Consider the following 27,059-nt stretch of genomic DNA (forward strand, 5'->3'; position numbering starts at 1 on the left):
GGCTCCAGCACCGCAACCAGCCAAACCTTCACAGGCTCGAGGTGGGAAAGAGATGCAGCACCAGCGAGGAAGATGCCAGGGCTTGAGGTCCAAAACCATTTATTGAAATGAAAAGGACAAAAAGCTCACATGAAACCAAAGCTGGGCATGCAGGAGGAGGGATGATGCTTCACCAGGTTTCTTAAAGGGTCGCTGTGTTTCTCATCTTTTGAACCTCATGGACATTCTGATTTTTGTCTTGTTCCACAGGATGCTGCTTTGGGAAGGTAAGAGGGGTTTTTTCCCTCTTTATGCTGGAGTGGCATAAAAATAAATCTGTCAACTCACATTATACAACTAAGCATGGGCGGTATTTATTTTCTGTGGGCAAGTATCACTGTCAGTACTCAGAGGATCATTACACTTATTTTCTTTACCTTACTGAGATTTTTTTTTTGCATGGACAACTTGAAATCTTGTCCTGAGGTCAGGCAGCTCCATGACTTACCTGCCACCTTCTGAGGCAAGGTATGGCAGGCAGCCTGGCCTGCTCCTGCTGTTTGAGAATGAACCCTGCTGCCTAACAACTGGGAACACACGGGACATGGGGAAACCTGGGGAAGGACCAGCGCAGCACAGGAACAAAAGTCAGGGCTCACCCTCTTCATATACCAAGCAACATCTGCACAACCTGGCCACAGCCACAGATGCCTGGCTGTAATGCAGGAAACTTAATGCCACGGTGAAAATCTTTCCTCTTGCTTTTCAGGACACAAGAGCATTGCATCTGTCATATCACACATGGAGTTGTAAAGCTTTGGTGAAGCTGAAGGACATTAACCACCAGAAGCCCCACCTGAGGGCTGCTTGGCATGGACTCTGTCGGGGACCACTGACCCATGGGAGCCAAGCGACAGCCACAGGAGCAGCCTGGGCTTCCTGGCCTGGCAAAATGCACCCAGTTAACAGCAGAACTGCAAAGGCTGGTGTGATGGAGAGCTCACAGAATTGTTGAGGTTGGAAAAGACCAAGATCATGGAACCCAACTGCTAACCCAGTGCTGCCACAGCCACCATTAACCCACGTCCCTAAGATTTGCCACAGGAACATCACATCCTCAACACAGCAGCCAGGCTGGACATCAAGAACAATCCTTTTTCTTTCCAGAGCAACATCCAATCTCCAAATACCATTTAAAAGACAACAGCAACCATAAAAGACCCAAACATTTCAAAGCTGACTCTCATGAAGATATGCAGGCAGGATGGGCAGACACTCACCCCATCAGGTAAAGAAAAGCCAGGATGTTGGGGTAGGAGGATGAGAGACAGCAGGTGACAAACATGCTCTGAGATCCTTCAGTTGACCAAGAGCCACACAGCTCTTGAACATCATGAGATAAAGATGAGGCTGCTTGCATCAGCTGACCCACATCACAGCCCAGCTTGCTCCTGCGCCCCGGGGAATTCTGCCCTCCAGCCTTGCTGTTGCCCTCCCCTGCCCAGGGACACCTCCATGGGACAGGCACGTCGAGCCTTGGCAGGGGCATGATGGTTGGAAGTGGATAAAAGTCATTAAAAAATACAAACCACCCAGCTAAGCCAGAGCAACCAACATCAAAAGCAATGGCAGGACGTGTGGAGGGGGGAAGGTTTGTTATCTGGAGCTTGAGGGCAGCTCCTTCCCCAGGAAATAGTCCTGCTTTGTCCACTCGGGTCTTTCCCTCCTAGAAACAGAAGTCACTGCTGGAGGCATGAGGGTGATCTGGCAGCGCTTCTGCCTGGGGGTAGGGCTGGCAGGGAGGTGCCAGGTTTCCCCCCAGCACTGGTCGGTCTCTGGGGAGTCCCATGGCAGAGTTAGGCAAAACACCACTGCTTTCAGGCTAGGAGAAGAGAGAGAAAACATAGTGTTGAGGCATTCTGCAGTGCTTTACTAGTACTCGTCAGGCTGATGCCCAGAGGAGGCTGGCAGGAGGGGAAGCAGATCTGCCCCAGCCCTTCCACCTCCAATTATTTTGCAGCAACCCCCAACACGTCTCCACACCTTCCTCCAGCTCCTCTCTCAAAAATACCAACCTATGGATTGACAAGAGGGTGAAAGCACAGAGAAGGCAAGTGTGCCCAGCCTCCTCAGCTGGCAATGATTTCCTCTTCCTGCCCTGCTAAGTGGCCCCTTTGCAGAGCCTGAATGGGCATCACAGCCCTACAGCTCACTCATGACACCATCTGCAAGCCACGGGCACCTGGACTGCAGCTGAAGAAAGCACCTGGGTATTGCACCCCTGCTGCACTCTTCCTGGACAGCCAGAAACCACACCAGCCATATGAGGTGCCAACCAAGACCAGGGCTGCTCTTCACTGGTCCTACAAGCTTCCAAAATCCTGGGCAGGACCAGAGTTGAGCTTTTCAACAGAGCCAGAAGCTGCCTGCTGTAAGGAGTTGGAGGAGATGGAGAGTGAGAGGAGCTGAGGTGAAGTGTATGGCCTTCAGGAAGAAGCAGAAGATGCTTTGACAGCACCTGATGGTCTTGGAGGTTAATTCCAAGATCCCTGCAGGAAGGACGCTCTCCCAGCAGCAGAAGATGCCTGGCACTGAGGAGCAAGCTGCCCTGGGGATGGTAATTGCCAAGGCAGGGCTGGGTAAGGAGAGGGCTAAGACAGACCCACTCCTGACATATCTCCCTTCTCCCTGCCTGGGGAGGTATCACTTCAGAGACAGGCTCCTCCAGGCCTTAGAGCAGCTCCCTGTGCTGGTCCTTGGATATGCACAGCATCCTTATCAGGGAGCTCCACTCCCTGTGCTCTCCCTGAGCTGCCCTAGTTTGGGCTGTTGGCCCTAGTCTCAGGGTGGTCATGTGGGGAGAGCCCCTAAGGGCACCGTGACACTCCAATCCAGTGCTGCCCACTTCACCCTGTGATGCCAGAATGCTAGCAGCAGCCCAATGGGCTCTCAGTATGGGCTATGCACAGGCCAGGAGACATTTCCATCATAGAAAGATCTTGTGGAACAGATCTTCATCTCACACAGGCTTTGTACTACCTGTTAAAGCTTACCAGTGCACAGTTGGAATTACTCCCTGTACAGATACAGCAATTAAAACAAACCACAGGGACATCAGACCCAGACAGCTAAAGGGAAGAACCTGCTCTCTTTGACTCTTGATGCAAAGAAAAGCTCCTGAAGTTTCCCTTTCTGGCCATGCACCAGCTAGAACAAGGAGAATGCTGTCTACTGACTGGACAACACGTGCCTCCCCATGCTGAGACCCCCAGGAAACGGCAGCACAGAAAACAGCAAGCCGGAGAGCAGAGAGGCCCTTACCCTGTGCCCGCTCTCCTGGCTCAGCGCCGCGGTGTACAGCCCATAGCAGCTTGTAGGAATCTCCAGTGAGGTGCTGACGCTCCCCACACGCCCTGCAGCTGCCCTCGGAAAAAGCAGCTGGGGCATGGAGGGAGCAGGACTCTGCTGCTCCTCAGGAATAAGCTGGTATGAGGAAGGGGGAAAAAAACTGGAGTATGGAGCCATCTCTTCCTGCAACCCCTGGCTGCATGCAGTTTCCATGCTGCATAAGCCACTCAGGTTGAAGTGTACCATCGGCGTGCTGGGCCCTGCACTCAAGCAGCCCTGGTGCTGGGAGACCAAGTCTTGGCTGATGCCATAAAACCCAGGCTGAGCTGGGGACCCCAGGAGCGGGGAAACATAGTCCTGCCAGGGGCTGGGGCTGCTGCTGGGAAGGAGGTGTGGAGCCAAGTCAGGGCTGTGGCCACACAAGCCATTCATCAGCCAGTGATGGTGTTTCGGCTGGCTGGGTGGTCCCAGGTGGCCCTGGCACTGGCCGGGCAGGCAGAAGGCCCGACGAGCATCTTCTTGAGTCGGATACTCGTCTGGGAAGTTACCCTGCAGCTGCCCAATCCCAGATGGCTCCTGCAGGCCGTGGGCTCCTGGGGCTGAGCTGGTCACCTTGTGCCATGGGAGGCCCCATGCTGGCTGGAGGAAGCGGAGCAGACACTCCTGCCCTGCCGGCCTCTGCTGCAAGCCACTCGATGGCTCCTCCTCCCCGGCTGGCCCCAGCAGCAGCGGCACAGTGTGGGGGGGCTGTTCCCATAGCGGAGCAGGGGGCTGCACAGCGGGCTGCGGCGGGCATTGCAACTCCTCACCCTCTGCATGGGTCTGGCACACAGCAGGGCCTCCACAAGGGCCTGGGGATGTGCATGGCAGGGGACAGAGCTGTCCTCCTCCCTCATGCTTGCTCAGCAGCGTGGCGTGGATGTAGGAGAGGATCTCATTGCCAGTGATGTGGTCATTGAGGGTCGGCGTGTGGTCAGGCTCTTTATTGACCATCACCATTTTCTCATCCAGCAGCAGGAGCTCCAGGTCCTCAGCATTCAAGCCGAGTCCCTCCAGCGCACTGAAGAGATCGTTGGAACAGCTCTCGTCACTCTTAATTGAGAGCGAGTCCAGGGTGGCCAGGAGAGGGTCCTCCTGTTGCAAAGCCACCAGCTCCCCTTTATGGCTGTCCTCTCTTGAAGAAGCTGGGGTAGCATCCATACTCCAGGCATCTCTTCCTGCATCCAGCACAGACATGTCCCTGAGGCGGTCGAGGGCCCTGCTGCTGAATGCGTGGTGAGGTGTGGGAGCTGGATGGGAGGCATACACCAGCTTGTCCTGTCGCGTCACGGAATCCAGCAGGGAACTAGGGTCAATGCCATTCTTCTGGGAGTGGCCTCTGTGGCTGTGAGAGCTCTTCCCGGCCTTGCTGGCCTTCCTTTTGTTCTGGAAAGGGTCAGGAAAGCCCGGGAGAGGGTAAGTGCTTTGGTATAAGAGTGCCTCTCCTGTAGCAAAGGTAAAGGGAAGGTGCATGGACCGTTTTTGAAGGTGTTCTCCTCCTTCTTCATCTCTGCAGGGTAGGAAGAGGAGACAGCGGCTTACATGGGCAGAAACACGCTCTACAAAGTGTTTCTGCAATGGCTAACTGTGACTCCTGCAAGCCAAAGCCCCTTTGCTATGACCAGCATGCATGTACCATGCAGCACCACAAACACACTTACATATGCATTTAAGTCCAAATACACATACATATTTTTCTATGTACACACACATAAAAACACACATCTTCAGTGTAATCAAGAGGATACTTAAAACACAAAGGGTAACAAAGCTCTGCCAGGCAAGTCACACCTTTGCCCTGCTCATTTGTGCAGCCACCTCTTAGGGCAGGGGTGTCAGATTGCTGTCATATGACAGCCACATATGAGGTCCTCGCTGTTCCTGCACCCACGAGTCCTCAGAGCTGGGGAGCAGGTACCAATCTCCCCAGGGTAAGTCTGGACTGGTGCTCAGCACACAGGAGCAGGAACATGGGGTGTGGGGCACTGCACAGTGCTCTCCAGGCCTTGTGGGGTGGCCTTGCAGAGGGCAATGGGGCCTCAAGTTGCTCCAAGGGAGGTTTAGATTGAAGATTAGAGAGAACTTCACTGAGAGGGTTGTTAGACACTGGCACAAGCTGCCCAGGGAGATAGTGAAGTCCCCATCCCTGGAGATGCTGAAAAGCCATGTAGCTGAGGTGTTAAGGGTCATGGTTTAGTGGTGGGCCTGGCAGTGTGAGGTCAGTGGTTATACTTGATGATCTTAAAGGTCTTTTCCAACCAAATCAATTCTATGATCCTATGAACAGCACCAAAGCACAGTATCCTATGGCCACTCCTTTAAAAGCACAAGAAACAATGACAAATCGAACATTCTGCCCTGCTTGGGGCATCCCGGGGCCCACACTGACAGGAAAAGCCCCATTCCAGCCTGGGCTGACCTTGACGGCACTTACATGAGGGGTCTCTGTGTGACGATGATGTACTCAGGCTTGCCGTTCTTGTAGACAAGGCGTGCATTCGCCTGCACCCACTTCCAGCGGTTCTCCTTTGTCAGCAGGCGGAACACCGTCAGGCCGCTCTCACCCGTTTTCATCACTGCCAGGAGGAAGCACACATCCTGAGGGTTGTCAGCACCTTACCAGAGGCAGAGCTGCCTCCAATGACACAGGTAGGGTGACAGCAGCAGCATGGCTGGCACACACAGGGGACATCATCCCAGCCAAAAAACCTTCACCCCCCCCCACCCCCAAACGCTCCCAGCAGTGACAGCAAAGCATAAAGTAAAGCATCCTTTGGAGAAAGAGCTGTCGGGCTCCACACGGAGCTGCTCATCATCCCAGTCCACTCATCAGCCTCAGAGCGGGGCACCAAGGCAGGGACTCTTACTCCTGACGTGGTTCTCAGCACAGTACAGCATGTCAGCAGCATGGACGAACTGGTAGCCAGAGCCACGCATCCGCAGCTCCGCCTCAGTGTAGCCCAAAACAATCTTCCCCCTGCGGGAGACCGAGAAAGGCACCCAGCTCAGAGGCTCAGATATCCCCCAGGCAGGGTATGGAACAGGTACTGGAAACCCACGGCACCACCCCTCATCACCCCGCCACGTACTTGGCATCGCACGCCAATGGGGTGAAGTCCAGCTTGTGCTTCGTCCTGAAGATCATGTTCTTGGTTCGGATCTGCAGGATGGATGGGGGCTGCAAGGGGGTGGAGATAGCAAAGAGAGCGAGCTGGGGTGGCAGCACAGACCCGTCCTCAGACCTTTTGTTCTGCCCATGAAGGAATTTCAGCCTGCCTTGAAGGTTTAAAGCCTGGGAAGAGAAGAAAAGTTCGGTGTCACACAGCAAATTGGATGGAAGAGAAGTTGGGGAGGACAGCTGCATGGAAAGAAAGCCATCTTGCTGCAGGGCTGATACAAATAATCCCTTGAGACTCATGCCTTGTGATTCCAGTGCTCCTCACTAAAATAAGACAGAAGACCAAAGGGATGCTATGCTGAGTTCCCTGCAACATCAGCTCACTGCCTTCTCCCCTGAGAGCCTAGGGCTTAGGCAAAAATGGCTGCAGAGCCCAGCACATGCAGGGCCCAGTAGCCTCATGCCCAGCAGGGCAGAGAGAAATGCACAAGCTGCTTCGCATTTTAGCTGAGCTGTATCCCAGCCCCATCAGGGATCACAGTATTGCTTCTTAACAAGGGACAACCAGGACCCTTTGTATGGAGTTTCCAGACTAAAGTGGGATGAGAGGGAGAGAAACAAGGTCGCTACAGCTCTGGTTATGAAGGTAAGATCCTCACTAATGTGCAGTACAGAGGAGGAGGGATGAATACCACCTAGTTGGTCCTAAGACATGCCTTTAATAAAAAAGCCTAGCAAAACATGTTGAGGAAAAGCACTTTTTTCCCAAAATTCAACATCTCTGAAAGGAACAAAACCCACATGGAGAGGTTGTAGGTACAGATGAAAAACAGCAGAAAGATCCCCCTGTGGAGTCTGGCAGCTGCTGCACATGGCAGGAAGGATCCTCGGGTCTTTCAAGGCCAAGTTTTATACTCCAGCAGTGGTATTGAGGCCTAGGGGTGAGCCTGCCCCCACCCTCCTGTGGAGGTCACAGCACGGGTCTGCACTCACCAGGAAGCCGGAGGAATTATCCAGGAGGCAGCGAAAGCGGCACACAAAGCTCCTCTCCAGAAAGGAGGAGTTTTCTGGGGGCAGCTGATCCAGCTTGTAGGTGACAGCAGAAGGGCCAAGACTTTTCCCCTCTGTGGGAAGGAGAGACTGGGAAAGGAGCAAGCAGGGGGCCCAGCAAGGGCTGGAGGTCCCCAGCAACAGAGATTGTGGAAGTTTGCAGAGCACAGCAACAGAAACGTCCAGAAAGCCACAGCAATTTGGATGAACCCATGGCTTGTCCACACAGACACAAGCCCCATGCAAGCAGTGGCAGGGAGCCAGGCTCCTTGGCATACACAGGCAGCTGCCTCTCATGGCAGCCAGGATGCCTGGCTCCCAGCCTGCTTTTACCTCCTGGAGAAGGCTCGTCCTCAGGAGCATGGGGTGGGTTGAGAGCCCAGTGCAGGTTGCGTCTGAATTCCTGGTGGTCCTCGGTGTGGATCAGCTCAAAGATGCTCTGGTGCATGACATCTGTCTAGAGTAAAGAAGCCATGCCTGAGCTCTGTTGCCCCAGGCATTACTGCTCACATCCTACCTGGCAACAGCCCATCAAGACCATCTCTTACACAGTGCTCAACTAGGTCTCTGGCTAAATGACGTTGGACACCTTCCACCAGAGCTGATGCTGGTGGGAACAGAGAACATACCTGGCTCTAAGGACCACTTACCAATGGTAGGCCACACTTCCCCATCGATCCTAAAGGGTGACCAGCAGTAGTGGCTTGTGTGGCCAGATTTTGGTAGCAGGGGGCTACATGGGTGACATGTGAGAAGCTGCTAGAAGCTTCCCCTATATCTGATAGGGCCAGTGCCAGTCTGCTCTAAGATGGACCCACCAACTAGGTCAAGTCAATTAGCAATAGAGGTAATGCCTCTGTGATTAATGCATTGGAGAAGTGAAGGAAGTTATTGCACAGGTGCAAAAACCACAGCAAAAGAAGGGAGTGAGAATTTGAGAACAATATCTCTGCAGACACCAAGGTCCCTGGAGAAGGAGGATGAGGAGATGTTCAGGCACTGGAGGAGAGACTCCCCTGTAACCTGTGGTGCAGCCCATGGTGAGGCAGCTGTGCCCAGTGGGGAGCAGAGATCCACTCGCAGCCCATGAAGGACCCCACGCTGGAGCGGATGGATGCCTGAAGAAGGCTGTGACTCTGTGGGAAGCCCACACTGGAGCAAGTTCCTGGCAGAACCTGGCAGCAGCAGCAAAGTCCATCTGTAATGGACTGACTGCAATCCCCATCCCCTGTCCCCCTGTGCTGCTGGTGGGGAGGAGGGACAAACCCAGGAAGAAAGAGGGGTGGGGGTGGCATTTTAAGATTCAGTTTTATTTCTCATTTCTCTACTGTGTTTTGATTATTAATAAATCAAACCATTTGTTCCAAAGTAGAGTCTGCTTTGCCCATGATGGTAACTGCTGAGTGATATCTCTGTTCGTATCTTGACTTGTGAGTGCTTTGTCATATTCCTCTCTCTTCTGAGCAATTTAGGAGGGGCAGTGGTAGAATGGCCTTAGTGGGCACTTGGGTTAAACCACCACAGCAATGCTGCTCCCCTCTGCCATACTTGCCCTGCTATCATGGTGTCCTCCAAAATGCTAGTGCTGTCTTATGAGTCAGCTCATAAGAGATGAGATGAAACCATGGGTTTGGGAACTAAACATCAGCAAAGCCACCCCATCCCCACAAGGTTCCCAAGAGAACAAGGCACCTGCTCCAGGTCACGCTCTGCCTTCCCAGACAGACAGTCCGCATCCACTCAGGTGTTGGGAAAAGCCAGAGGTGTGGGAGCAGCACTAAACCACAGCAACCAAAGGGCTGGAGGTAAGTCCCACTTGCCAAACATTTGACTTAGAGCCCTCCAGGTCATGTAGGTGCCCAGATAACCATAAAGCACTGGAGAATTATGGGGTTTACCAGCGGTCACCCAGAGGAGTGGGTGCTCAAAGGCAAACTGGAGAGAGAACCCCAGACCTCTCACCATAGCATTATACTACGGAGCCACAACCTCACAGGCTGTCAGCGTGGCTGGTAGAAAGCATGTGTGGGCTAGCAAAGTTGCTTTGACATTTCCCAGACAGGGTACATATTCAAAAGTCTCACGCAGCCCTGAGACCCTGTGACCCTTGCAGAGCTCCCTGTCTGCAGGGAACTTGGGGCTATTCTCCACCACCACAGTAAAATCCACTCTGCAAATCCACCACAGCAAGCCTGAGGCATCTTACCAACCTGATGAAATCCCAGATAGTCCTGAATTGTATGGGAGGAGTAAAATATCAGTCCTTCCGAGGTCACCACCAGCACAAAGCCATTGAGCGCCTAGGAGAGAGAGGAGATCAGCAGGTACATGCCACACTCACACATCACCCCTATCTAGCAGGACAGCAAGGTCCATTCTGCTCAGACACCAAACCATGGGTTTTGGCAGACCTGATGAGTCTGCTTTACCCAGCAGAGGTCAAGGCCTGCAGCTCGTTCTCAGGTTTCTCCTCTGCTCTGCATTGCATTAGTGATCTCCACCAACAGAAGGCTGGCTGGAGAAAAATGGGGAGCAAGGCTGGCAGAGCTGTGCTCACTAAACAAGCAGATGGTACCTTCTGCTGGGTTTCCCCGAGGTCATGGAGCTCTTCCCTACAGCTGCCCGAGTGTATCCTAACCCAAGCTGATGGAAAACTTTGCTTCCATCCCAGAAGCATTTGCTCAGGCTCACATTTGGACATTTATACTCATTCTATGTGAAGAGCAAATAAAACCCTTAGAACTCCTCGCAGAAGAAAGCAGATACCTTCAGGAACTGTTCTGTCCTGGAAATCTGGCAGAAACTAACCTATCTGACAACCTTGAATCCAAACAGCATTGTGTGTCACCTGCATTTAATGTTCACCTGTGTCCACCTGGGTGGCTCTGCTCACATGGTTCCCATCCTCCTCACAGCCCTTGACTGGCTCAGGGCAGCCCAAGGCTGGAAAAGCCAGGCCATACTGAGTGGGGAGAACCCACTGCAGATGACCATGTGCTGACAGTATTGGTTGGGCATCCTCCACTGCTGCCTGGCTCAGGTGAATGGGGCAACAAAGATGATGGAGTGAAGCATCTCCCTCCTGATGAAAGGCTGAGGGAGCTGGGGTTCTTCAGCTTGGGGGTGACTGAGGGGTGACCTCATTAATGTTTACAAATACATAAAGGCCAGGCGTCAGGAGGATGGAGCCAGGCTCTTCTCAATGATGTCCAATGATAGGACAAGGGGCAATGGGTACAAGGTGGAACATAAGAGGTTCCGAAGAAACACAAGGTGAAACTTCTTCACTGTGAGGGTGAGGGAGCACTGGAACAGGCTGCCTGGGTGGGTTGTGGAGTCTCCTTCTCTGGAGACATTCAAAGCCCACCTGGCCGAGTTCCTGTGTGACCTACTCTAGGTGGTCCTGCTCTGACACTGGGGGTTGGACTAGATGATCTTTTCAGGTCCCTTCCAACCCTTAAGATTCTGTGACTGTTGAAATTCCTGCTGCTTTGGGAGAAACCTGCCCAGCTCCTGGCCTCATGTGCATCCTTTCCATCCTCTTCAGGTGCCAGAGGGCTGGAGAAGGATTGTGCCGGGCCTGCCTGGACTGTCCACAGAGAAGGACAATGCCTAGAGAGGTGTCATCTCCACTCCCTGCTTCCTCCTCCCAGATCACCCATTCTACAGCTAAGGTGGCCAACCTAATGCTGCCAAGAGCCTTAACCAGTGAAAAGGGAAAAGGTGAAAGTGAAAGCAAAAGAGTTTGGGGTCTGACTTGTGACAAGTCCTTTCCTCCCAAAGCAGGAGAGAAGACAGTCTGAGTCTGGTCTTGGAGGAAAACTGTAGAATGGCAGGTTGACCTGAGAGTAACTTTTCCTTTTGGCAAATATGTAATTCTGGTGAAGAAGCCAGAGAACAAGTCTGATGAGGAGCAGCTGAAGGACCTGGGTGGGGTGCAGCCTGGAGAGGAGGAGGCTGAAGGGAAACATTGATCACTACAACAACCTTAAAGGAGGGAGGTTCAGATTGGAGAGGAGGAAGAACTTTTTCCCTGAGAGGGTTGTTAGACACTGCCACAGGCTGCCCAAGGAGGTGGTGGAGTCACCGTCTCTGGAGATATTTCAAAGCTGTGGGCCATGATTTAGTGGTGGGCCTGGCAGTGTGAGGTCAGTGGTTGGACTCGATGTTCTCAACCAGAATGATTCCATGATTCATTCCAAACTAACACCCAGTGACAATGTGCTGCAAGGCACTCACCCAGCCTGCCCAGCACTGTCCTTCCAAAGCACTGCATGGCAGCCTAAGGACCAGGCATTGGCATTCGCAAGGGAAGAAGATGCCTGAAGCTTGGGGCCCATGACAGCCACAAGACGTGAGTCACAAGACACTCTCAGCCACGATTCCTTCCCTCTGGAGCTCTGAGTGGGGCACAGATGTACACGATGCTACCAGCTGGTTCATGCACACTCTCCACCCAAACAGGATTCACCTGTGCTTCCTTTTCACCAAATAAATTCTGAAGCTGTTTTGGCCATGCAGGTTTGAAGCACTAAGCCCTCCCCACAGAAATACAGACATCAATCCAAAACTTCCAATGCATTTTTAATGATATACAACTTACATATTTTACAGTTCACTGGCCCTTCCATCCTTTCCTCAAGCTCCAGGACTGCAAAGTCAAAATTCAAGGGAGCTCTGCGTTTCCTGGTGGGGATGGGTCAAGCTGCTCTTCCTCAAGAGAGGCTTGTTCCTACCAGCTTCACAAAATTAGGAAGTAATTTGTGTGTTTTCTCTGACCCAACAGCCCCAGGGCTGGCAAGACAGGATACAGGTGAAGGGATGAGGATGCTGGCTGCCAGCACCCTTTGCACCTGGGTGTCAGTGAAGATTAGAAGGCTCAGAAGAGCTTCTCTGCCACTCTGAACATGCAGCTGCTGCCTCAGGAGCTCTGGCACCCCTTCGACACCAGGTATGAGCTGATATGCAAAAGAACTTTGCTAACAGAGGCAGTGGTAGGATCCAGGGGTGCAGCTGTAGGCACTGCACTAGCCTTTGCCAACCATGAGGTGCAAGCCCAGTGACATGGACCTTGTCATCACCTTACCATGGCTGGGAGCAGATCCACCAGAGTGCCTGACCCTGAGTGCTGGCATCACACTGTGACTCAGTTTCCCCAGCTCTGAAACAATCCTGATGGACTTCCAGTAAACACCTTCAAGCCCACAATGCTGCCTAAAAGCAAAGGCCACAGAAACACAAAAAAGCCACTGGCTTAGCTCCCTAGAAGCAAAACAGCTTTCATGGCTGTGACAGTACCAGCCAGCTGCCCCTTGTGAGGATCCTCCTGCCAGCTCAGAGCAGAAGCCCTCCAGAAGACAGGGTCCTTCCTGTGGTGGAGACCCCAGAAACCATTCAGAGCCCAAATTGTCCTGTTCCACTAGCTTGACTGCAGGCAGGGAAGCCACAGTAGCCAGCCCTGGCTGCTTCCCCCACTTCCTAATGCATAGACATCAAGATTAATTAGGATCTAGAGTATAGTCTCAGCCAAGTCCAGCTATTGTTACTGCCAACTCCCATTTCATTGTCCAGATCTGTGTTTCTCCCCCCTTGCCTTCCCTTTATTCTGGGCACAAACACTCTCTCAATTTGCTGGGCTTGATCTAAATGTGTGGGAATCTGCCGTAGAGGTTAATTAGTGCTGCCAAAGGCACTTTAACCCTTTAGGCAGCTTTGGAGGCATTGCTGTGGTCAGGAGAAGCAAGCAGCATCCTGCAGCACTCTGTCCTTCCCTAAGGGCTCTGACTAGCTAGCAGATTTCATGCCCAGTAGTCAGCAATGTGTGTATGCACTGGGCAGAGGTGGGCCACTCAGATCTCAGCCTTGCTAAGGCCTTGGTCCCTGCAGAGGGATTTTCGTGCTTTAACCTCAGGTGAAGACACCTTCCTCTGCTGAGATTGCTGCTGGAGAGAGCCTTGGTGAAAAAGGACAGACCAAAAATGTAAAGCTGCAAAATCAGAGGACAGGAAGGGAAGAATTAGGGTGGATGAGATGAAATTTGGATGTCAAAAGTGATAAACTAGGTGGAGGTAGTTTTATGAACATGCAGGAGTGCTTCCTTGGGGCACAGAGGCAGGTCCTGAGCCCCTGAAACATCCAGCATCATGCAGATGGACCCCTGGGAAGAGCCAAACTTAAACTCAGAGCCTTTAGCACCCAACTTGGCACCTCTAAATGAATGGCATCAAACTGTGGGGAAAGTTGATGAGCGGGACATCAATCTTCAGCAAGCACTGCTGAGCATGTTTTTATTATATACACTCCAGAACATTCTCAGGTTTTTTGTTATTAACCAACCTGGCTTTAGGATTTCTCTCACTGAACACAGAGATCCCAGCTCCCCAGCAGGATAGTAGTTATACTTACTGCCCAGCCCACTTGCCCTGCTCTGGACAACAGCCACGCAGGGGACGGAGCTGAGACAGTGCCTGGTGCCAGGCAGGGAGGGAAGGGGAGATCTGCGTCTCCACGCGACATCGCACTGCTGGAGCCCGACCTCTTCCTATTCACCCCACACAGTTCATAGACAGCGGGTCATCTCCTGGCATCTCTGAACAAGTCATGGAAGCAGCAGGCTCAGTCCAACTGTGCTGCAGTGTTACAGAATCACAGAAGGGTGGAAGTTGGAAGGGACCTCTAGAGATCTTCCAGTCCAATCCCCTAATAAAGCAGGTTCACCTAGATCGGGATGCACAGGAAAACATCCTGGTGGGTTTGGAAAGTCTCCAGAGTCTCCATAGAAGGAGACTCCACAGCGTCTCTGAGCAGCCTGTTCCAGGCTTACCCCCACAGGAAAGACTTTGCTTTTGTCTCCAGCATCACTCAAGGAGCTGACTACATGCTTCTTGCAGAGCTCCCCACGTACATCCACATAACCCATGCATATGGGCTGAGCATACGGCCCATCAGCGCCTATCTCTGTACTCAGTGTCATGCATCACTGCCTCAAAACCAGGTAAGGCTTCCATGACATATTCTCCTCAGTTTTCACCAGTGTTTAGATGATACTCCCAAACAGTGTGCAGTGTGCCTGTGTCAAAACATGCTCAAAATGTCTTGCTCTGCTTGACTCCTGTGTTACACCTATGGTCCATTTACACACGAAGGCAGAGAAGCAGAAGAGCCAAATCTCTATGCTCAGAAAGACAGCACTGCTTCCACCAAGCTGGAGGGTTTCTTACGCATGGATAGATGGCAATTTCTCCAGGAAGGATGCGAAAAAGAGGGGAGGAGCAGCACAGTTTCTGCCCCAGGGACCTGAAGAGGTCTTAAACCTCTGCTCAGTCAGAAGCACTATGAGCTACACCTTGTGAAATTACTGCTTCACCAAAACATCCTGCAATCAGTACCTTAATAGATTGCTCTTTGGGTGAAATTTAAAGGAGATAGAAAGAGGACAAGAGGAAAATCCCTTGAAGGTGTCTGGGAGAGGTGGCCAGGGAGAAGCACTGACCTGCAGGAGCAGCTCGCCTTCTGGTACTGCTGCTGAGCCTGGAGCTGGTCCCTTGCCGCGGTCTCCATCCCTCTCCACTTCTTTGGCACTGTGATTCTTTAGAGCCACTGCAGGAAGCAAAGGGAAGGGACTTCAGTGCTGCAGCAACACACTCAAGCCACCACCACAAACATTGAAACGTGGACTTGGTTGCAAAGCTGGACAGTGATGTGCCAGGGTAAGTTCTGAAATAGCCAGCCCTTCCCTTCATCCCTCAAAAGAGCTGATCTTCACAGGATGTTTTATCACTCCTCAGTACTCTCAATTTACCCCTGCAGTACTCCAGATGTGGCCTTACCAGGGCAGAGTAGAGGAGGGGTAGAACCTCCCTTGATCTGCAAGCCACACTCTTCTTAATGCCCCCTAGGATGCCATTGGCCTTCTTGGCCATGAGGGCATGTCGCTGGCTCATGTTTAGTTTGCTGCCCACCCAAATTCCCAGGTTCCTCTCCACAGAGCTGCTCTCCAGCAGGTCACCCCATCCTGTACTGGTGCACAGAGCTTGTGGGTGAGCAGTTTCCCAGCTGGTGTGAAAGGCAGGTGCTCCTGGTGCATGTGTGGGCCTCACAGGATCACGTTCACAGGGCAGCCACAGGCAGAGGGCAGAACAGAGATCACTCTCCAAAGCAGAGTCCCCACCATCTATGAGCATTTCTCTGCTGGGAAGGCAAGTGCTCAGTGAAGGCACACAGCTCCCTCCTCCATGGCCAAGGTTCACTTTCTATCCCAGTGTCCTCCCACTCCTTGTCAGGCATATGCCCAGCACTGATTCACAGGTGAGTTGGACAAGGAAAGTCTGCAGAGCCCCATTGGTACACAGAAGGCTTTTGGGACGAAATCCTCCTTCAGTACATACAGGACTGTGCCAAAAGATGGATTCTACTCCCTAACCAAATACAAAGCATGTTCAGGTTCTAATATTGCTTTTAATTAAGAGAGAAAACCTGATATGGCAGCAAAACTCCCGCTTCTGGGAGGTGTGTAACATTTCCCTTGGACCCAGACTGCAAAGATTATTCCAGGAGCTATTTAAGCACCAAGGGGCTGACAGCCTGGGATTAAGGTTACAACAGCAAGTGGGTCTTGAGAGTGCCAGGGTGGCTGTGCCCCTGCTGCCAGGTCCCACTGGGTGCCTGCCTGCATTGGAGCCTGACAAGCCCCTTGTCATGGTTTAGCCAGGAGCAGTTTTTGCTTGGTAACAGGGGGAAGGGGTTGCCGTGAAGACCCGGTAAAGAGTTCCTGTATTTCCCCTCGCTCCTGGGTTCAGACCCATCTCCAGCCCAGCTGGGTCAATCTGGTGCCTCTGCCATCACTATTTAAGGATGGGAATTTGAAGTGCTTGGCAGGAGGTGTAAGAGTGGTACAAGATGGAAGTGACTATGCGGATCTCATAGTCAGAGAAGGAGGGAGGAAGGAAGGAAGGAGGAGCACCAGACCAGAGACCCCTCTGCAAATCGTGGTGAGAACACAGCTGTGCCCCTGCAACCCATGGAGGGCCATGGCTGGACTGAGAGCCACCAGCAGCTCTGTGTGAGTGTGCCCCGACAGACGAGAGACGGTGTGAGGAGGCGGCCATGGCGCAGGCCGTGCTGGAGCCTGCGGGCCGCAGAGCAGCCCCACACGAGAGGCAGAGAGGAGCTGCAGCCTTTGGGATGAACGCATGTGGGAGCAGCCCATGCAGGGCTGCTGTGTGTGTGAGGTACCCCATGGAGGAGCAGGGAGGACTGGTGTGGAGCCCACCTGCCCTGAGGGGAGACAAACGGCAGAAGCCATCAGGAATAGGCTGACTGAAACCCCCATTCCCTGCCCCTCTAGGCCGTTCAGCAGAGGAGGGGAAAAAGACATCAGGATCAGGACTCTGAATTGGGGAAGAGGGGAGGGGTGGGGAGAAGGTGTTCTTAAAGGGCTGGTTGTACTCTTCATCATTGTACCACTCTGTGTTGTTTTCTGTTTGTTATGTTTTGGGGTCTATGGTTATGTTTTAGTTGGTGTTGGATTAAATTATTTCCTGTTTTCTTCCCCAAGCCAAATAGCCTGGTCTGTTTTGTCCTGGACCATAAGCAGCAATTAAGCTCTCCCTGACCTTTAGGAATTCTCAAGTCTGTGGTACTCGAGTCTAACCATGGTCTTTTGTCCCAGGATGGGCCTAAACCGTGACAACCCTACAAAGTCCTAGGCATGTGCATGCCATTGGGCGGAGCACAGTGTCTGCATCACCTTGGCAGGGCCCCGAGAGGCAGACTGAGGTTATGCCCTTCCAGCAGCTTGTTCTTCTGATCCCTGAAAGCAAAACAGAGGAGCTATGAATTATTAAAGGTCTTCAGTCCTCCTCTGCTAGCTCCCAGACTGCTGTGCAGGAAGTGCAAGATAAAGATACACCTGGGTGATAGAAGAGTACCTAAAGGGTGCTGCCTTCTACTGTGAGGTCTGGTTTAAGAGGTTGATAATTCCCTGCAAAGGAAAACTTGAACAAAACCACTGCCTAAAAACAGATTTTGCTATCAGCATCTGAGCTGATCCTAAGCTGTGGAACAAGATGAAATATCAGTTAAAATCAGAGGATGGTCCACTATCCACCATGCAAATCTCTGCCAGCAAATCTGGCCTTCTCCTGCAAACGGGATCAAACCATCAGGGCTGAGGGGCTGCTCTCATATGAAGCAGAATCCCTGTGGGGGTCTTCCCATGACCTTCAACAAACAGCACATTTTCTGTCCGAGCCACCCAAGGAACCCCAAAGATGACCCATTCTTGGCTGCAGACATCTCAGGATGGCCTCCTGCCTGGGGTCTCCCAGCTTTGTCTCTCCATAAATAGCCCTACGCAACCCCTCGGGTCAGCAATTCAGCAAAACTGTCACAGTGCATCAGGCTGACGGAGCAGAGACGAGCAGAGAGTTGCTGTGGCATTCTCCTCGCCAGCCCAGCACCCTGCCCAGCACTGCCCGCCTGCCCACCATCCTCTCTACCTGCCCAGCACCCTGTCTGTCTGCCTGCCTGCTTGGATTCCCCCATCTGCCCAGCATCCTCAGCCTAGGGAAAGGTGGTGTTCCCAACACAGCACCTCATGTTGGACAGGAGACAAGGCACGGTCTGTACCCTCACTGCATAACTGGGAACAGGCATTTGCAGGAGGAAGAGAGAAGTGGCTTTTCCTGGGCTCCCTTCACTCTGGCCACCAGCATTGCTTTTGCCACTAGGAACTGTGGAAGGAGGAAGGTGAGGAGAAGCTGGTCACCCAAATGCAGCAAGGCTTGCCTACTTCTGCTATTTCTTCAAAGAAAAAAAAAACCAAACCAACAAACAAACCACGTTCTGCCAGAACTCACAGACTGCTTTGCCATAAAACGCCTTTTAACTGAAGAAAAATCTCTCCCACCTGGCTGCATCTCACAGAATCACAGAACGGTGGGGGTTAGAAGGGATGTCTAGAGATCATCCAGCCCAACACTCTGTGAAAGCAGGTTCCCCTCAACCAGGGGGCACAGGAATGTGTCCACGTGGGTTTGGAAACCTCCAGAGAAGGAGACTCCACACCCTCCCTGAGCAGCCTGTGCCAGGGCTCCCTCACCTGAACAGCAAAGAAGTTTCACCTCCTGTTACAGTGAACTTCCTGTGTTCCAGTTGGTATCTGTTACCCCTTGTCCTGTCATTGGGTGCTACAGAAAAAAAGAGTCACCCCATCTCTACAGAATGAGCTCCCTGCCCACATCTGCCTCCCAACAGGAGAGGACTTTCTGCATCATGGTGGTCCTTCCACCCAAGTGCTCGTGCATCTCAGCAGCTCTCTGCTGCCTGGCCTCTGCTTTCGCCTGTGGGGGCAGGAGAGCCAATGGGGCTGAGATTACTCCTATCCTGGGATGATGCACAGTACACAGCCTGGGAAACTGTTTCATGTGATGCTGAGGGCACACCTTGCTGCTTACCAGTGAACTCCTGAACCTGCCAGGGTTTTGCAGACCTGAGAAATCTCAGGTATTAAGCGGGTATTAACATTTTTGAGAGGATATCTCCCAGCCCCCTTCCCTTTGTGCAGCATAACCTCCAAGCAGGAACAGAGCTTTGCATCAGCTGCTGACTATGAAGGAGGAAAATGAGACAACTCAGTTCCAATCCAACTCCAGGACTTGATGCAGTAGAAGCAGCAGCAGGAAATCCAACTGCTGCACGGCTCTCCAAGAGCACCAAGGGGTTGTGTCTCCCCACCGCTGCTGCCATCATTTAAAGGTGATGAGAAAACACTGAGCCCAGCTCCAAGGGATGGCAGTGACATCTGCATGGCTGAGATCAGTCCCAGCAGGTCTTGATAGCGGAGAGAAAAGAGATGTTTTGCTAATGATGCTCCCTGTAAGCATTCTGCCATAGGGCTCAACGCTCCTCAGGTGAAGGGGAGATTGGTTTGTGTACTTATTAATGAAATTTCCTTCTACCCACCTCCCTCCTGTCTTTTGTGCCAGTTCCATGAAAAGCAGGTCTTCCACTCATATGGGAGTACTATGAGGCACCTCCAGATGTTCATTCCCATCCACCTCTCCACCTCTGAGATGCTCACAGGCAAAGGCATCTGCAGCTCTGTGGCTTGGTATGCACACCCTCACATTAAATAACCCCTCAAATTGCTCTCCTGCACTTTGTTGAAAAGAAGAAACAAAATATTGGAAGCTTAGGGAAAAAAAAAAATCTCATCAAGTTTCTTTTGAATAAACTGAGGTTGTTCCATTTTTTAATCTAAATTCTTAATCTAGAAGAGGAAGGTGGTTCCCCTCCCTGTGAGAATAGTGTTTTCCTTTTAAAAATAAATAGCTTCCCCCCTGTAAGAGAAAACCCTTTTGCTGCCGAGCTCACACGGGTCTGTGTGGGAGGCAGGGGATGCCTGTCACAACTCGCTGGCAGCGTGGGAGCAGGTGGGTCCCCTCTCCTACTGCAGCAGCCTGGGGTCACCCATATCAGCAGTCACCCATCTCCCTCCTCCCTTGGCTTGGCAGCAAGGATTGGCACTGCCTGATGCCACTGCCAGGGACATACTCTGGGACCTGCCACATTCACTCATGAGAGCAAGTGTGTCCACCCAAAAAAGCCCATCACTAAACCATGGCCCTCAGCACCTCAGCTACATGGTTTTGCAATATCTCCAGGGATGGGGACTCCACCATCTCCCTGGGCAGCCTGTGTCTAAAAACCCTCTCAGGGAAAAAGTTCTTAATCTGCAATCTAAACCTCCCTGGTGCAACTTGAAGCTGTTTCTTCTGGTCCTATCATGCGTTACTTGGGAAAAGAGACCAACTCCCACCTGACTACAATCTCCTGTCAGGGAGTTGCAGAGAGTGATCATGTCTCCCCTCAGCCTCCAGACTAAATACCCCCAGGTCCTTCAGTCACTCCCCATCAGACTTGTTCTTCAGACCTTTCCCCAGCTCTGGTGCCCATCTCTGGACATGCTCCAGCTCCTCAATGTCCCTCTTGGAATGAGGGACCCAACACTGAACACAGCACTCGAGGTGCAGCCTCACCAGTGCCCAGTACAGGGGCATAATCACTGCCCTGGTCCTACTGGTCACATTAGTGCTGATACAGGCCAGGATGCCCCTGGCTTTCTTGGCCACCCGGGCACACTGCTGGCTCATGTTCACTCACTGTAAACCAACACCATCAAGTCCTTGTCTGCTGGACAGCTTTGTGCCACAGCTCCCCATTGACAGAAAGTTCATTAAATAGACTGCCTGACTGGTGTAGACACACTACCTTCCACAAGCACAACTGGTGAACAATGGATGCCCTGTTAATGATCTATTTGCACTTTTAAAAGCAAGGAGGCCTCGACTGAGCATAGCTTCTGTCACATCACTGAAGGCACTTGGTTCTCAAAGGAAGTAGGACATGAAGAGGTTTAAACAAGGACAAAGATGACAGGGACCTGCCAGCTTTTCCTTTCTTCTTGTAGCATCAATAGTGGTTTGAACCCTCTCACTCCCCCAGGAGCTTTAGGTGTGCATTATCCCATCCCAAAACCTCAACCTAGAGTTTCTTGCCAGCTCTGCTGCTATGCCTGCATTTGAAGGAGCTGTGAGAGACCCTGGCTGCTTGCAGACAGACAGGCAGGCAGCCACTGAGTGCCCAGCACGGACCCCAGGGACCCTGACAGCCTCCTGCCAGCTACTCCCATGACAGCCAGGAAAGGCAAGGAAAGTACACAGCAGGAATATTGACAACTTAAGGTAAGTCACAAGACTTTCCCATCTTAAATTGGCCCTCCAAGGCTAGCTCATTAACCAGGCAATTAAGAGGGTAGGCTGATCACAGGACTAGTTTTCTTAAACTGTGCCCTAGGCTTTATTGCTACACACAGGGCCCAGCAGCTCAGAATGGGGAAGAGCAGAGGAAGCCAAGGAGCAGCAAGAATCACCTCTGAACAATAATGCAGTCCCAGTTGCACACCCTCACCCCAGGCAGAGTTTTCAGGGGCAGAGTCATATTGTTTATCACAACAATCTAACTTAAAGCCCTCCTCCAGCCTGAACCCACTACCAGGGAGTAGCTTGGGCACTTTTTGTGCCATTGCAGCAGTAGTGACAGCTGTCCAGACACCTGCTGTAGCTTATAGGGCTGGGCTCACTCCTCCATCCTGCAGGTGCCACCTGAGATTTTAAGGGGACTCAAGGGAAACCCTCCACATCCACAGGAGAGTTATTGTTTAAAAACACATGGGAGAGGCAAACAGCTGAGGTTTTGGATACATGACACTAACCTGCATAAAACACACCGTGCATAGCTCAAAACCACACACAGTCCCAAACAAGAGCTCTGCCTACCCTCTGATCCACGATTACAGTCTGCACAGCTGAGCCAAAAATGTTGGAGGCCACAATACCTGCCAGGTTATCTTCCTCCTCTCTTCCCAGCCAGCGAGGCATCTGAGCTGCTCCGAGGCTGTGCCCTGGCTGCTAGCAAGCCCAGCTCTCCAGGTAGGATGCTGCACATCTCCAAGGAGCTTCCATTTAGAAGTGAAGTAAGCCCATGACTGGCTTACAGCAAGGCTCAGCAGCAGGGTTCAAACACACATCACTTGGCACCATGGCCTGAGCTTCTCTCATCCCTCTTCCTAGTGTTTATAAACCCCAGGCTTGATGCAGAGCGTCACGTGAAATGATGACTGCAGGTCAATGGCTGGACCTTGGTGCCACAGCAACCACAGTCACTTCAAGAGCATTTTGGCTTAAGCTGAGCAAGCAAACATCTGTGTTCCCAGCAGTGTGCTGCCTCGGGCTGCCTCCTGTCTAGCATGAGCTGGGGGAACAGCTGGAAGAGCTGTGCTGCATCATAGCCCTCTGGAACAGCACAAGCACACGAAAGCTCAGCTGAGACTTTTTCAGGTGATGGCAAGTCCTGGCAAAGTCTGGCACCTTGGAGCAGTCATGTGGGCACAGGTCTGGGACAGGTACAAGACTCCCTGGAGGCACCAAACTGGCCCTCAAGGGCAAGTGAGTGCCTGGGGAGTGTAGGCTAGCTCTGACACCCCAGAAGGGCCAGGCTTGCTGTAGGATGAGGAGCACAGCTTGGTTAATCTTCCCACCACGCTGCAGAGCAAGCTCCAAGAGACACTTCCAAACTGAGCCCCTGCCGGTTTTCAGATCTGAAAACGAACTTCTCACCAGGCATTGAAGTAGACCAAGCCACACAGATATTCTCCAAAAGCCACAACACCAGAAGCCTTTGAGGTACCTTCCTTTTTTGCTAATAAACCAACATACAGGGTGAGACCCAGCAGCAAACCTTCCCCTGAAGGATCTTCCCTTCTTTCTTTGTCTACAGAAGAAACGAGGACTTCTCCATAAGCCAGCAACATTTGCCAGGCCTGAGCATCAAGCGGGGAAACGGGGAGGGATCAGAGGAGAGTAGCCTGCCGGGCACTGCTGGTGAGCAGGAGGAAGAACACCTTCCTTATGAGGAAAGGCTGTGGGAACTGGGGCTGATTAGTCTAGAGAAGACTGAGGGGGGATCTCACTAATATTTACAAGTATATAAACGGTGGGTGTCAGAAGGTTGGGACATCTCTTTTTTTCTGTTGTATCTGGTGACAGGACAAGGATGAATGGAATGAAGCTGGAACACAAAGTTCCATTTAAACATAAGGAACGACTATTTCACTGTGAGGGTGATGGAGCCCTGGCACAGGCTGCCCAGGGAGGGTGTGGAGGCTCCTTCTCTGGAGGTTTTACAAAACCCACCTGTATGTGTTCCTGTGCATCCTGATCTAGGTGTACCTGCTTTAGCAGGGGGGTTGGACTAGAGGATGTCTAAAGATCCCTTCTAACCTTTCCAACATTACATGATTCTAAGAAGTAGCCCTTAAAATCAGCTTGCAGTGAGGTTTGGATGACCCCTGGTTTGGAAACCAGCTGCATCTTCTTTCAGTCCTCCTGGTCCAGGCTAACAGTTCTGGGTTCAGGTCAGGGCTGCTCTACACTGTAGGATAGGGTGTGGGATAGACAAAGCTTACTGGAGTCCACCTCCCTGGTAAGACATCTCTCCCAACATCTCAAGTCCTCCCATGGCCCTGCTTCCGCACCAAAGTTCACCTCTGTCATAGTAAGCAGTGTTCCTGGACAGAAAGCCTCTGTAGAGGCTTTGAGCTGCAAAGCCAGGCAGTAGGCCAAGAGAAAGGCACCCACACATCTGGCAGAGGAAGCAGTGCTACTCCATTATGAGAGAAGTCTCTTCCATTCCACCACTAACCAAACCTAGCACACTGGGGCATGCTTGCAGGTGGCACAGCTGCCTCCCCACTGTCCTCTTCAGCCTTGCCCTGTGCCACAGGAAAACCTGCTGCCCTGGGGTGGGCACCTGGCAATCCCAGGCACTTCTCTGCTCTGTGTCTCAGGCAACCAAACTAAGGTTCCAAACTCTACGGCTGAGCTAGAAGCAGACACAGATGCCTCCCTCTCACGTGCTGTCCCTCAGCCCACTCCAATGGCTGAACAGTAGGTTTGAGTTCGTGCCCACTATGCTGCTCCCCAGAAGGCAATCGGGAGCCCACCACAAAATGAGAGAAGCTCCTAAAGTGACCAAGATCTAGAACCCCTCCTGCTTCTCAACTGCTTGAGTCCACACAAGTTTCCCCACACACCAGCTGCACAGAAAGCGAGATGCCAAAATAAAGTTTAAAAACCCCAGTGAATTTTCCAATAGCCAGGAGAATTACTTGAGACATGGGACGAAGAAGCATCGGCTGGCACAAACCTGCTGGGTTAACTGCTGCCTGTGTTCACTGCGACTGCCCGACACCTGCTCCAGGAGGACACTCTGCAAAGCAGTTTCTCCTCACAAGGCAGCACAGCCCAGCTTCTACCTCTGCTTTTCCTTGGCCTCCTTTCAGGGAGTACTCAAGCAGCAACAAACTTGAGCAAAGGAGATGCCAGCTCCTCCTTCCTCTCTGGTCATTACAAGGGTTTGCACTGAACCACATTTTGACAGCTCTGGCTGCTCCCCATACACACAAAAGGACTCAAAACCCCTCCCGTTTTCTGATCTGATCTCACCCAGGATTTGTCCAAGCTCAGCAACTAAAACAGGTTCCTCGGGATCCTGCTTCACAATTCCAAGGATGGAGCACATGAGCTCAGACAGCTTGGCAGCAAGCAGGCAGACCTTAGCTTCCCCCCCCCCACCCCAAACCCTGTTCCCTCAGGGACCAAAGTGAAAAAAAAGGTGAACACATGCAGATGACAAAAGGGAAATTTAAAAGAAAAATGCAAAGATGTAGTCAGCAGAATATTTTGAACAGGAGTCTTACTAAGATGAGCATGATCTCAGCCCCAGCACCACTTGTCAGAGAGCTGCACTCTGTCATTCACACTGAAAGGAATAAAGTCACTTAATTTGATTTTGGGATTACTTTGCCCAGAGCATCTTTGAAGGATTGTTGTGGGGTTTTTTCTTCTTCTTTTTAAAGTTTCAGAAGAGGCTTAAGGAGGTCTGTGATAACTATTTGCATCTGAAAGGGTCTCTCCCACACCTGAACATCTGTGACCTGCCTTAAAGTAGGCAGAGGCAGGTTCCATCCAGTAGCTTCAGCCACGGTTGGGAATTTGGCACCACAGAATCGAACCAGATGCAATGAAATGAGAAAAAAAGAAAACAGAAAAAAGAAGAAAAAAAAAGAGACTCTCAGAACAGGGCATTTCCCAGTTTCTCACAATACAAACCCTGAGTAAACCACTGTGCTGGGGCTGCAGGAGTGCCCGAGCTCTTGCAGGATCCCCCGAGCCACCCTGGCAATGACCACAAGACCCAAAGCAGCTCCTGGAGCAATGCTTTGCCCTAAGACTGGCCATTTCAAACCCACCATTTAAGGAATTGCTGACATCCCTCTCTTTTATGAATTCTTTAAGCAGTAAACTTTAAATTATTGATGTTTCAGAGGAGGAGCGAGGCCTGCCCAGTGCCACGGACTCACACCTTGCTCCCACAGGAGGGGAGCCTTCTGAAACATCAGCACCACTACACTGCTCCTCTCCTCAGCTCCAGAGCATCCTTGCAGGTGATGGGTTTTGGGGAACACGTTCCAGCATTGCTAAGAGCTCCCTGCCAGGGCAAAACCAGCAGGGAAAACAGTCGTGCAGTCAAACAAACAAATTGACTTGATACTACAAGGCAAACAGCTCCATTACAAAGCCATTCATTTTTCGTTTCACTTGCTTGCCAATTCAGGGTTTTAAAAGAGAATGGAAAAGGGGAAAAAAAAAAACCAGAATGGTGTTCAGTATACTCAAGGATTTGGGGATGAAAAGATAAATGGATGGTGTTTATAAGGTTGGCTGCAGCACTCTCAAGGCACTGCTGTTTCACCAGGAAAAGCCAAGGCTGCCTAAACACCCTCCCGTGGGCTCCTATTAATTACAATTACAGCCTGGGGGGATGCAGGTGTGCCTTTAACAGGGGCAATTCTAAAAAGTTCCCAAACAAACTGGAATCGCGTCACAGGTCATTCTTACTCACTATCAGCACACCAAGAAGCTGTTGTAACTGGGGGACCAAAACTAAGTCACCTGCATAGTGAAACTTTCCAGCTGCGACTCCCAAGACGCCAAAGCCAGGGTTGTGCTGGGACTCTCCAGCCCAAACCTCAACCCGCTGCCTCAGCGGAACCCACAGACAAAATCCGGATTCCCTTCAACTCCAAACGAATGAGAGCTCCGTCTTCCCCCCGTTCGACGCATCCCGAAGCCTCCATGGCTTGCAATGGACCGGGTAAAAGGAGGGGGAAAAGGTACTTTGTGGGGGGAATAAGAGGGGTGTGTCCGTCGGGGCAGCCCTTACCACTGAAGAAGCTCTTGGCGCGGAGGTAGCCGGCGCTGAGGCGCAGGACCGAGAGCTTGTCCAGGCCGGCCACCAGGTCCTGGGGGAAGGGCAGGAGGGCGGCCAGCCGCGCCAGCTCCCGGTTCAGCCGCTCCCGGTGCCGCCTGGACGGGTTGGAGGGGCCGCCGTCGGCCGAGCCCGGCCGCGCCCTGCGGGCAGAGCCGCGTTACCTACCACCGCCGCCGCCCGGCCACGGCCCCCAGCCCCCCGCCGTCCCACTCACGCCCGGGGCACCGGCTTCCTTCGCCTGCGACCCGCGTACATGGCCGGGCCCGGGGCAGGAGCAGCTGCCGCCAGCCCAAGCACCTCACAGGCGAATTCCCGCCGGCTGTCGGGCCAGCCCCGGCCCCTCACGGCCCGCGGGGAGGCGGGTGGAGCGGCCCCGCCCCGGGGGAGGGGCTGGCGGGGTCCGGAACGGACTTGGGGAGGGGACGGACGGACGGACGGACGGATGAATGAATGAGTGAGTGAGTGAGTGAGTGAGTGAGTGAGTGAGTGAGTGAGTGAGTGAGTGAGTGAGTGAGTGAGTGAAGGGAGGATATGGGAGCAATGACCAATAGAGATGTGGTGGGATATGGGGGATGATGGGGGATGAACGGAGGGCATTTAGGAGGGATATGGTGTCAATGATGAATGGCTT

General features: G+C 52.3%; 1 protein-coding gene across 1 annotated transcript; it reads right to left on the reverse strand.

The window, feature by feature from the left end:
- Positions 1-352: 352 nt before the first annotated feature.
- On the reverse strand, positions 353-26,766 carry LOC104562405 (aryl hydrocarbon receptor). The gene is made up of 11 exons (XM_062002024.1): positions 26,643-26,766; positions 26,381-26,568; positions 15,027-15,133; positions 9,745-9,834; positions 7,868-7,991; positions 7,478-7,608; positions 6,456-6,658; positions 6,234-6,343; positions 5,801-5,942; positions 3,301-4,876; positions 353-1,861 (listed from the first exon to the last, which is right to left on the reverse strand). The coding sequence occupies exons 1-11, from the start codon at positions 26,681-26,683 to the stop codon at positions 1,706-1,708; spliced, it is 2,868 nt and encodes a 955-aa protein (XP_061858008.1). The 5' UTR covers positions 26,684-26,766; the 3' UTR covers positions 353-1,705.
- Between the last annotated feature and the right edge of the window lie 293 nt (positions 26,767-27,059).

This window comes from Colius striatus, chromosome 9, assembly GCF_028858725.1.
Source record: "Colius striatus isolate bColStr4 chromosome 9, bColStr4.1.hap1, whole genome shotgun sequence".
Taxonomy (NCBI): domain Eukaryota; kingdom Metazoa; phylum Chordata; class Aves; order Coliiformes; family Coliidae; genus Colius; species Colius striatus.

Coding starts and splice junctions, on each gene's coding strand:
- LOC104562405 (XM_062002024.1), bottom strand. CDS start 26,683: ATGTACGCGGGTCGCAGGCGAAGGAAGCCGGTGCCCCGGGC. Junction 6,344..6,455: donor CCATTGGCGTGCGATGCCAA/GTACGTGGCGGG, acceptor GGTCTCCCGCAG/GGGGAAGATTGTTTTGGGCT. Junction 5,943..6,233: donor TGCTGAGAACCACGTCAGGA/GTAAGAGTCCCT, acceptor TCCTCCTGGCAG/TGATGAAAACGGGTGAGAGC.